At 41.8% G+C, this 12,110-nt stretch overlaps 1 protein-coding gene across 4 annotated transcripts in view; it reads right to left on the minus strand.

The window, feature by feature from the left end:
- The window catches only part of CCSER2 (coiled-coil serine rich protein 2), a 44,496-nt gene that overhangs the window by 31,686 nt on the left and 700 nt on the right, over positions 1–12,110 (minus strand). For 3 of the 4 annotated variants that reach the window (XM_081954518.1, XM_081954519.1, XM_081954521.1), the window contains exons 2-4: positions 9,196–10,622; positions 7,349–7,554; positions 1,003–1,093 (exon numbers count right to left, since the gene is read on the minus strand). In XM_081954518.1, coding sequence (XP_081810644.1) covers positions 1,003–1,093; positions 7,349–7,554; positions 9,196–10,579 — 1,681 coding nt within the window. In that variant the 5' untranslated portion in view covers positions 10,580–10,622. The remainder of the gene's footprint in view (positions 1–1,002; positions 1,094–7,348; positions 7,555–9,195; positions 10,623–12,110) is intronic. The other variant, XM_081954520.1, reaches the window with a different exon arrangement.

Raw genomic sequence — 12,110 nt, forward strand, 5'->3', positions numbered from 1 at the left:
TGAATCCCGCAATCTTGGGAGTTGAAAGCAACCACTGAATCCAAGTCCTGTTTTCTGAAACCCATATTAAAGCAAGACTTGAATGCATCCAGTAAAAAAGAAAGCCGTCCTACACCTTCAGTCTACTCTGGCTCTCTTCAGATTTTTCCTAACCTTCCATTGGAATTCTAATTACTCTGCTCTGGATGTAAACATAAGAGCTTTGATTACTTGATTTCCAGACTTCTGAAAGGTTTTCTGTGTACTTATCCAGCTAGTTGATTTTGGTGTGGGCTTTTTTTTAAAAAAAACAAAAGGATACACTGTAATTTTAGCTCTATTATACCAAAAGCATCAGTAAGAACTAATTAAAAAAAGACGTAGCTGAAAATGCTGGCTCTAAAAATGAGACAGAAACAGAAGCAGAGAAACCTCTGAATGGGCTTCTGTGCAAACACAATTTCAAAAGTATTGCTCTGTTAAGAAATGTCAGAAAAACAAAACAGTGGGGATATTATTCATTGTGTTCCTTGAGCGTAAAATGAAATTGTACAGCAGGGGCGTCCAACTTTGGCAACTTTAAGACTTGTAGACTTCACGTCCCAGAATTCCTCTGCCACCTTTGTGAATTCTGGGAGTTGAAGTCCACAAATCTCACCCAAGAAGCTTCTTCTTCTAAAGAAGCTACTTGGGTGAGAAGCAAAACGTCTTTAAAGAAAAAAATCAGAAAGTCCAGTTGCCTCTTGAAAAAACACCTTTGGGACAACCGTGACCTGAATGACTGAGAATCTCCAGAGATATCCACAAATCCTAAAAGTTGCCAAGATTGGATAGCCCTGATGTATCCTGAGATAAATGCCTCCATATATGCACAGCCTTGGTGTCCTACAGATTTCACGGGATGAAATTGTAAGTTGTAACTGTAAGTTGTTGATTCTCTTGGCTTAATAGAAATCAAAGGTGAGATCAAAGTAGCAACAGCAATGCAAACTCCGGACACTTCAGAAGGATCCTTTCACTAACCATTATCGCAGGGTGTGTCCTCAGGCAAGTCGACATCAAGCATAAGATCATCATCTTCAAGATCACAGGACTCAAGGTTGTTCAAGATATCCTGCAAGGAATGAAAAATGGCTTCAAGCTAAGCCCACTGGACTGCTTTTCTCCAAGTCCGACTAACACACATGCAGGTTGATAGAAACTCTTTACTGATGTTTCTGCAACTACAGAGTATAACTTTATCACCGTCAATGATCGGAGAAGCTTCCAACTATCCAGCACAGCTAGTATTGAAGTGAAAAGAAATAGTCCACCCCCAGACCTCTTCAAATATGTGCTAAGTATTCATTGTACTAAATGAGGGAAGCAGCAGCAGATAAAGTTGTATCTTCCCTGCTAATTTACAGACATAGTGTAATTTGATTTTAAAAAGGGATGGCAGTCAAAACGGCAGTATTTCTTTAAAAAAAACAGGACCAGTCAACATATTTAAGTTTACAAAAATCCATCAAACAGTGCTGGATATTAACCTATCCATACATAGAGAACTGCTCCTGTACATTACGTCACAGCTGAAAGGTGAAGCAGGCCCCATACCTTTAGGAAAGAAAATAAAGATGAGGAATGATTAAAATAAAATACTTCCCAAAGAAGGGAGACCAGGGACAAGAGGCAGAGGATGGGGCTTAGGGCTTATGACTGCAGTTGCCACAGCAACCCTGGGGGAGGGGATGCAAGGAGACCTCCCAGCCTATATCCAATCAGGGGTGTGCAACCTGCCACCACACTGCCAGCCTGCCTGAGGCTAGCCAAACAATCACAGGGACAGGGATGCCAGTTGCCATGGTGAGAAACAAACCCTACTATGAGCCTCAGGGAAAACCATCAGCCCTTTATCCTCTGATGGACTCTAGGAAGCCAAAAAGAAAAAAGAAAAAAGGACAATGACTTTTGCTAAACTACAGTTCTGGAAATCATTCCTCCAAAACAAGCTTTGGCAAGTTTCGGTTCACTACTATTTCTTCACGGTTTGGGGTCATCTACCCATACTTTTGAAATGGGCATGTGTTTCGTGTTTAAGCATACACACCCTGTTTCCCCAAAAATAAGACCTCCCTGGAAAATAAGCCCAATAGGGCTTTTGAGCACATGCGCTAAAATAAGCCCTCTCCCGAAAATATTGCAACGCAGCAGCAGCCATGGAGTGACCATGCTCGCTGTCTCCTGCACCTCAAAAATAATAATACCTCCCTGAAAATAAGGCCAAGCTCTTATTTCAGGGGTCAAAAGAAAATAAGATCCTGTCTTATTTTCGGGGGAACATGGTAGCAATAGCACTTAGACTTATATACCACTTCACAGTGCTTTTACAGCCCTCTCTAAGCAGTTTGCAGAGTCAGCCTATTGCCCCCAACTATCTGGGTCCTCATTTTACCCACTTCAGAAGGACAGAAGGCTGAGTCAACCTTGAGCCTGGTGAGATTTGAACTGCCAAATTGCCAGCAGTCAGCAGAAGTAGCCTACAGTACTACATACTAACCACTGCACCACTATGGCTCATAGATATAAATAAAGGAGAATAAAGGAGAACATTGGTAGTGCAGGGTTGAAATGAGTGCTCTCTGACTTTGGTTGTTTCCTTGCAGACATTTCATTACCCAACTAGGTGACATCATCAGTGCTAGAAGGTTGAATCCCAACCCTTCTCCCTTCTAGCACTGATCATGTTACCTACTTTGGGTAATGAAACGTCTGCAAGGAAACAACCAAAGTCAGAGAGCACCAAGAACCCCACATACATAAACATCAGGGTAATACAGTGGTTCACATGTAATTCAGAAATGATACAGTATTTGATTGCTGATATGATTGCTTTAAGAGGAGACTGACATGGAGACAGACATGATTGCTTTAAGAGGCCACAGAGAGATGCTATACCTGGGTCACTATATCTCCACAGCATTTATTCCAAATTAACTCTGAATTACAGCAAGAATTCTAATTGCTACAGATATATTAATTATCAGATGTAAGGAAAAATATCTGTCTCATTAAAAAAAATTAAATTACAGAGTATAGTAGCAATCCATAATATTATTATAAATGAGATATCCATGTTCTTGATATTTTTAAAGCCATTAGATCACCAGCTTTTTGCATTAAAATCGGTTTTTTTCTCTTTCTTTTTTCTACTCTTTGATAAACTACTGTAATAATACCAATGTAATAGATAATTCATAAATAGTAATTCAGAGCATTTGGAATGATAAACAAGTCCATTAAAATATCCTAGACTTTCAAATAGAGATTCTTCATTAGGGCTTCTTACACTTGATAAAACAAAACAAAACAATCTCTTTTCTTCTTTCTTCCCTGCTAACTCTTCCAGGGTGAGTTTCTAAAAACAAATGCATTGCTTTATTCTGAATAAAACTGATTGTCATTGACTGTGATTCCAGCCACATTCTTTTTATAGGCTTGCTTTTGCTCAGCATGATACAGAACGACCTCTGCAATCCTGCAGGTTGCTTACTACAAAAGGTCATCTTCAAACAATGAGAATAATGTACAGCTTCAATTGGTTGAAAGCAAAAATGTTGACAGGTTTCTAGGTGGAAAAGTAGCAGAGCAACATGTGTTTCTTTTTTTAACAAACAACAGCAATTAAGCCCTCCAGAAAACCATCTCAAGCCTTGCATCTGATGGATAATTAAGATATCCAACCTATAAATGTAACAGGATTTAATCATACGGTATTCAAATGTTTGTGTATGCTTTTACAAACTAAGTTTTTTTTTTAAAAAAAAAGCCAGTGTCCATATTTTATAAGGTACAACTCATGACTAAATCTGGGATTTGTACTCTGTTTTTATTGAGCAGGCAGAGAGAATAAATACTCCAAAAACCCATTGAAGACTTTTGACTCAGTTGAACTACTACTGCGTTTTTGAGCAACAGGCTGTCTCCCCAAGTAAGGTCTCTAGAAATGCCTTGTGCTAGGAATATTACTACTGTCAGAGAGACGGAGGGATTTCTGCTTTCCGAAATTAGGATTCCCATGATTTATCAATAAAATGAGGATTAACAAGTAGGAGAAGCCATGTTTCTTCTCTTTAAATTCTATGATTTAACTGACTTGTCTCTGGCTTGTTGTAACCAGCTATTTCTGTATACCTGAGAAAATAGTTGCCCTGGCCCTTACATCATCACTCATGCAACAATTAATTGAATAATAACCCATAAGGAAGATTATGCCAACTCCCTTTTCTCCTTTATAATTACACGTTGTTGCCCGCGTTGGATCATTCTGCTTCATTTTGCAAATTTTGCCACGTCAAAATTAACCTCATCCCCTGATTTTTTTCACGCCCAAGGCACTAATATCTGCAGGACCATTATTACAGATCATATAATGCCTCTTTTTCATTTATTAGAAGAAGATGCAGCAGTTAAGACATCTGCTTCTTAACTGCAAAAGCGTACATATTTCTTAAGTGACATGTGCATCTATGCTATTTATGTGAAAATGGTATTCATATTACCTGTGGATAACAACATAGATGGCTTTCTGGGTGGAACAAAACGGCACTAATAGCATTCTGGATCTAGTGTCAGAATTCTACAAACAAGGCCATTTTAATCAGGGTATAATTTAAAAAGATATGCATGCAAAGTATGCCAAATTCTAGGCAATTGGATATTTGGCACAAATTGTAGCACACGTGATCAGTGAAGCATACAGTTAACTTCATTTGTTTCAGGAATGAATAAATACAGTTGTGAATATTGGTACTACTGTTGCCAAGTTAATTACATAATCAAAAAGAGGAAATATGACTTCAGTCTGACGTGGAATGTTTACACCAGTTATTGCACACTGTTGTGCTGCCATCTAGCCTCTACACACAACATTTCTAAAGAACTCCTTAAAATATCCAACATCATACAGTCTCAACTGTATTTAAATTTGGGAAGGAGAGGAAAGTTCCACCAAAAACCACCCAGACTTTTTCAAACAGCTTAACACACCATGTTTTCAAATGCAGGACAGTATTTATATGGACATTCCCATCAGTGTTTATATTTCCTATATTATAGCTTCTAAAAGAGAAAGATGTTTAGTAAAATTAAAAGTTAGTGGATAATAACAAAGATGTTAGTAGATGTTTACAAAGTTGACTTTTTCAAAGGGAGCAAGTTTATCTCTTCAGTGGACAATTTCAGCCTCTGTGTTTGTGTTTCTTTATTGGCACTGAGGTCAAAGACCAAAAACAGGGTTACAAAATTGATACAACTGCTAAAATTGATGAACCACTCTAAAAAAATATAATCTTGCTGAACCTTGCAGAAATCCAAATAAAAATTCTGACTGCTCAAGAGATAAAATATTGTAGCTAGACTCTTAAATAATCCTAGCATCGTCTTTAAAATGAAAAATGTTCAGAGTATTAATCTAATAAATCTTAATGTCCTCATATTAATATTCCCTCCTGTCTGATTTCCAGGCTTCAGAGCAGGTTTCATATAATTATAAATGACAGCTTTTTTTTGAAAAATATATCTAAAACAATTAAGCAACAATGGGGATAGTTGTACTGCTAAATCAATAAAAGTGGAAGCGCTAGAGAAAGGGGGAACAGAGAACAGAAAAACTCTTTTTTGCATGTATTTCACTATGGAAGATATTGCAGGTAACTTCAACTTACAACCATTCGTTTAGTGACCGTTTGAAGTTAAAACAACACTGAAAAAAGTGACTTATGACTGTCACATTTATGACCTTTGCAGCATCCCTGTGGTCACATGATTAAAATTCGGACACTTGGCAACTGACATGTATTTATGACAGTTGCAGTGTTCCAGGATCGTGTGATCACCTTGTGCGACCTTCTAACAAGTCAATGAGGAAACCAGATTCACTTAACCGTTAACAACTGCAGTGATCTGTTTAACAACCCTGGCAAATAAGGCTGCAAAAAGGGGACTAAATTCACTTAACAACTGTCTCACTTAGCAACAAAAATTGTAGTTGTACGTTGAGGACTACCTATACATAGAAGCCAATCACTAAATTAGGGTTTTTTTAAAAAACAGGACAGCTGAAAAATTAATATTGTGATAAGGAGGTGGCTTCTGTGAGACCCTAAGAAACCAGCATGTGATATTAGCATATACTGTTTTTTTCGGACTATAAGACACACCAGAGTATAAGACACACCATGCTTTTGAAGAGGTAAATTAAAAAAAAAGTTTTTGCATTCTGCAGGCCTCCCAAACTCTCTGCATGCTTTGTTTTTTGTGAAAAACGGGGCATGCAGAGAGTTTGAGAGGCCTGCAGTGTGCTCCTGGGGGCTGGGGATAGAGGGGGGAACGGGAAAAAATGGTCCGTTTTTCGCTAGTTTTTGCCCCCCCCCCCCCAGCCCCAGGAGCACTCTGGAAGCCTCCTAAAGGCTATGCACGGCCACTTTTGCAAAGAGGGCGGGGTTTTGGTAGGCCAAAAATGGTGTATTCATTGTATAAGGCGCACCCAGATTTTCACCCTTTTTGCGGGGGGGGGGGGGGGGAGGTGCGTTTTATAATCTGAAAAATATGGTAGTATCAGCATTCTCCATCAAATGAAGAATTAAAGTTTTCGAACTTTCTATACTTTCCACAAGGTATCAGTCCCAGATTTTCTACTTAACATCAAGCATTCACAAACATTCTAGTGCACCCTCAATTTCCATAGGCCACTGGTCAAAGACAAAAATATACTGAATAGTGTTGTATCCTTGACAACTTGGATAGATGCACCCTTCACGGCAACATCCGAAGCATCTGTCTTTTGAAAAAGACTGGTCCATCTTGCTCTTGAGCTACAAAAACACTTCCAAAGAATTTTGAAGAGCAGGACCTCTGCATTTTAATTTTTCTTATTTAAAATATTTCAAACAAACACTTACAGTATTTTAATTCACTGACAAAATTTTAATATAATCGAACAAGTTTATAAGTTACAACTGCAAAAGCAATATAAGCAAAGGCACTTATTTCTACATGGAAAGATCAACCAAGCTTATAAAAGGCAGCTTGTTATATTAGCCAGTCTCCCTTCGATTTCTAACCTCTCCAATTATTCTCATTTCCTGCCTTATTCAAACTGGGAACTTTGTACCTGCTGCATCTGCCATGGAATTCTCAGAAAAGGATGGAGTTAATGTGAGGTACAACCGGATATTTGCATGGCATTGATAATATATCTGTGTGTGTGTGTGTGTGTGTGTGTGTGTGTGTGTGTGTGTGTAGTATATGTGTTTGTCTCTCTGTGTGTGTGTGTGTACACAGAGAATACATAAAATGCTGTTCATACATAAAAACAAAGAATACATACGATACTGTTCATTTCTGAAGAATCGTAACTGCCGCACAGATGGACGCTCCCGATGGGCTCCAAGCCTTCTTCATCCCACATGTAGGTCCCATCCGAACTGTCAGAGGGGGAAAGCTCCAAAGAGGAGCCGGCTCTGTAATCCATTTCCGAAGAAATTTCATTGTTCCCAGTGGGAAGTTTGGCAGTTTCATTCTTGTCATCTACTTCTTAAATAAAAACAACAACACCTAAATACAATACCGTATACAGATTCTTAATTTAACACTTCAGTACTTTCCTTTTCAGGAGATAAGAAAACTTTTATCCCATCAAAGCAGCTCTGTAATTGTATTCGGTGACCCATTCAGAAAGCTAAACCACACAAGCTCAGCCTTCTCCTACTGAAGGGGGAAGCACTGCACTTCCTATGCCAGTGATGGCGAACCTATGGCACACAAGCCATTTGTCAGGGCACGCAAGATGAGTTCACCCTTTTTTAAAGCCATTTTTCGCCCTCCCCAGGCTCCAGAACCTTTATAGGAGCCTGGGGAGGGAGAAAAGAGCCTCCCCCGCCGCCGCCCCCGGAGGCCCTTCATGAGCTTCCCTGAAGCCTCCGGAGCGCAAAAAACCGGCCCTACGGGCAAACCGGAAGTTCAGGAACGGACTTCCAGTTTGCTCGGAGGGTCATTTTGACTGCTTCGGAGGCTTCAGGGGAGTGTCCTGAAGGTCCCTGAAGCCTCCAGAGGGCTTCTGGGGGGGGGGGGGGGGGCTGTTTTCGCCCTCCCCAGGCTCCAATAAAGCCTCTGGAGCCTGGGGAGGACAAAAAAAGCATGCAAAAAATGAGGGGAACACCTGTAGTGCGCGCATGCGCACTGGGGGGTGTCGCACATTGTATTATGGGTGCGGCACGCCCACACACTACCCCCCTGCACTCCCCCCCACTTATGGCACGCAAGCCAAAAAAGGTTCACCATTGCTGTCCTATGCCATTCCACTGCATGCTAAGCCAAAGGCTGTGGATCTGTGACCCTAGTCAACAATCAGTACAGTGCAATGGGGCCAGGCATCCACCACATGCACCCGTGCAGCGCACGCATGCGTACTTACCACTTGCTATGCTCTGTGCGCATGCGCGTAAACCCCAAGCGGTTCAAATACAGGTAAGGAGGGCAGGTGGGCTCTCTGGAGCACCATAACGGAACGGTACCAGGTGCTCCCAGCAGGCACCGGTACGCCCATACCGGTCGTATCCCACCACTGCAACAATCACACTTTTAAGGAAGCTTGTCTTGGTTACTGACTATGGTTACTGAACCTGAACCAGCTTCCCCAGGAGATCAGAGTTTACCCAGAAAAAAAGCAAGCAGACTTAATCCTGGGCTTATCTGGAAATGGGGCTGATCTTGAAGATTATTTAGAAATTACAACCTGGTGCAGATGTCTACGGAGATTCTCAATCATCCAGATCATGGTTGTCCCAAAGGTGCTTTTTTTCCAAAAGGCAATTGGTCTTTGTTTTTTTTCCTTGAAAACATTTTGCTTTTCATCCAAGAACGTGAAACCTTTTCAAGGAGAAAAAAAACTCCCAATAAAGTCCAGTTGCCTTTCAGAAAAAGGAAACCATGACCGGAGAATCCCCACAGACATTAAGCACATCTTAAGTTGACAATGTTAGCTTTCAAGTGTTCAAGTTGCGCAATTAAATCAAATACAATCTGAATTTTAATCTTCACGACAATTAATTGAAAAACGAATTTACATGAGGACTTTCAAATGCCAAATATTCTGGATTAACAACATTAATAACATTTTATGGATTCCATTAGCTTCTACCGTGAGTACTGAAAAACCACACCCTGCATATTTACCTGACATGTGTATATGTAGCCATTCCTCATTATTGTAGTTCGACTTCTCATTTTCCTGAAAAGACAGCAGCTGATGTGGTGGTATTCCATTTCTATCTTCCAGCTTTTCAGCAGGAACCTTCTCTTCTTGAGTCAGCAGGGTTCGACTGGGGTCTTCCAAATCTATAAAATCATCGCTAAAATCTTCACTAAGGTCATTTTTCTCTGAAGAGGACAGGGAAGATATTGATATTTCGTCCACGTCGCCATCCGTGCACATTTTACAGCTACTCTCTACAAAATCGTTGCTCTGGGTTTCTATGGCATCAGCCTCTCTTTTAGCCTCCATGGGAATCAAATCCTCCATTAAACTATTTGCGGGCTCTTTCCCGGCGCTCTCGTCCATGGGGATCTTTCTACCCAAATGGTGACTCACAGGCTTCAGCAACGAAGGGCGGCCTGATCTGAACCTCAGGGAAGACGCATCCCCCGAACCATTTAAGAGGGGCTGTTTCTTGACATGAGGAGGCGCCAAAGAAGCCAATGACCTAGGAAATTCATACCTCGAGGGTTCATTCCCGTTGGGCACATCCAGCTGGCGCGCACTTCTCAACAGGAGATTCGACCTCTGCGGCAGTCTCAGAGCCAGGTGCTGATTCTGGCAAGGCCTTGTCAGATCCACCGCCCTGTTAAACGAGTGGGATCGGGTGAGAGAGGTGGGAGGCAAAAGGGAGCTTTGAAGGGAATGGGAGAAGCTTTGAGAGCGGACCATTTTGTCACAAGCAGGTGGAACATGGTCTGTGGATCTCGCCAGGCTTTCCCCTGAGCTGCTCCGAGTGACAAAATGGTTTCCCCTAATCCTCTGCAAGCCTAGCATCGACTGGCTCCCACAAATCCCATTCAACTGTGGTTTCGGTGTGTTAAATCCAGAATAGGAAGTCCTGCTTATCAAAGAGCTTTTGGAGTACTTCGAATTAGACAGACCCAACAAACATTTCTGATTTAATTCTTCAGCGGGCGATACAAACATATTGCCTTGTTTCGCTGTTTTGGAAAATGTGGTCTTTGAACTGGTCCTAATCTGTTCCTGACCAACGGATCCTTCGAACTGAGGACACTTTTCCGACCCGGTCACTCGTTCACTGGGATCTTGACCGGAGTTATATTCATGACCGATCCGATCTCCCAGAGGAAATTTGTTAGACTTTCTCCAGTTGAAACCAAAGGAAGACAGACGAGGGGCGCCATTGTGCTTGCTGACATTTTTGTCAATGAACTGTGCGTTCCCTGAAAGGTGAGGAGCCGTCCCGTTTGGGACAGGCGGTAAGGTACTTCCAGCAGGCTTGGTTCCATATTTGGGTAACCTGGAAACCAAAGACGTCCTGGTATGAGCTTTTTCTTCCATGTGCTATAGTCCTTCCATGCAATGCAGCCTTCCAACATTGACTCTGAAAACAAAAAACAATGGGGAGATATTAATGTTAAGGGCAGCCCCTGAAGAGAAATACATGGTATGTTATATAGCCGTGATGGCAAACCTATGGCACGTGAGCCTCAGGTGGAACGCGGAGCCATTCCTTAGGGTACGCAAGGCATTGCCTTGTCAGCTCCAGCGCCAGCTCATTTTGGCCTTCATTTTCAGCCGTTTTTACCCTCCGGAGGCTTTTCTGAAGCCTCCGGAGGGCAAATAACAACCCAATGTGTAAACCGGAAGTTTGGGAACGGACTTCTGGTTTGCCTGTTAGACCGTTTTTCTCCTTCCAGAGGGCGAAAAACCGCTGAACACACAAATCGGAAGTCGAAAAATGGGCCATTTCCAGCCTCCAGAGGGCTTGTGGTGAGGAGGGGGAGGCCGTTTTCGCCCTCCCCAGGCTCCTAGAAAACCTCTGGAGCCTGGGGAGAGCGAAAAACGGGTCCACCGTGCCATCACGCACCAAAAGTGGGGTGGAGGGCGGGGAGGTCACGCGGGCATGCCTGGGAGGGGTCATGCGCGCATACACGGGGGGAAGGCACATGCATGCATGACCCCGAGCTCCCGCTGCTTTTGGCACACGATGGCAAAAAGGTTAGCCATCACTGCTATATAGAATAAAATTGACGCTTAAACAAGTAAAATATCTTCACATTTGATAGGATGTATCTACATGGGGAAAAAATAATTTACCAAGAGTTCAGCTAAACATAACAAGCATACCGTATCCCACTAATACTATTTGAGGAGGGTTAGACTTTCTCCAGTTAAAAAAAGACAGAAGACAATGTGTAGTGCCATTGTGCTCGACGAAAGGTTTCCAGCAGTCTATATATTTTTTTTCTGAAAAATTAGGAACAGATTGGAACAAAGGAGGATTTAGGAGCAAGGACTCTTAAGGACTCAACGCCTACTCACCTGAGGAGTCTATTCAAATTAGGTGAGAATTGAAACCTGCCTGGGGAACATATATCGCCTCTCCCACCCCCACCCCCCAATCAACTTGCTTTGACAGAAGAAACTACTTGGATAAGCAGCAAGACATTTCAAACTAAAAAAAAGTCCAGTTCCCCTGACTCAACTTCCAGACAACTCTATTTGGGTGACTAAGAATCTTTGTCGACAACAAATTCGTTTGTTTCTGGAGTAAGTTTTGTTCTATACTTTAGTAACCTGCAAACCAAAGATGTCCATTAATAAGTTTTCTCTGACATATCCTGCCATCCTTCCATGTGACATAAGCTTCAAATACTGCTGGCATTTTTTGATCTGCTTCAACCTAACATGTCAACAATTCCAGAAATGAAACTGTGGTTCAGTTTGTTTATGCGTTGAGAGATCAAGGAATGCCCGTCATGTCTTCCAATGACCAGTTGATGAATGGAAGCTTGGCATTCTGACAAATCAACCATCAACAGAAACACAGAGGTAAACCTATCTACGCAACATTTAAAAACCCAGGGAG

Source organism: Natrix helvetica (assembly GCF_964273705.1).
Source record: "Natrix helvetica genome assembly, chromosome: 5".
Lineage (NCBI taxonomy): Eukaryota > Metazoa > Chordata > Lepidosauria > Squamata > Natricidae > Natrix > Natrix helvetica.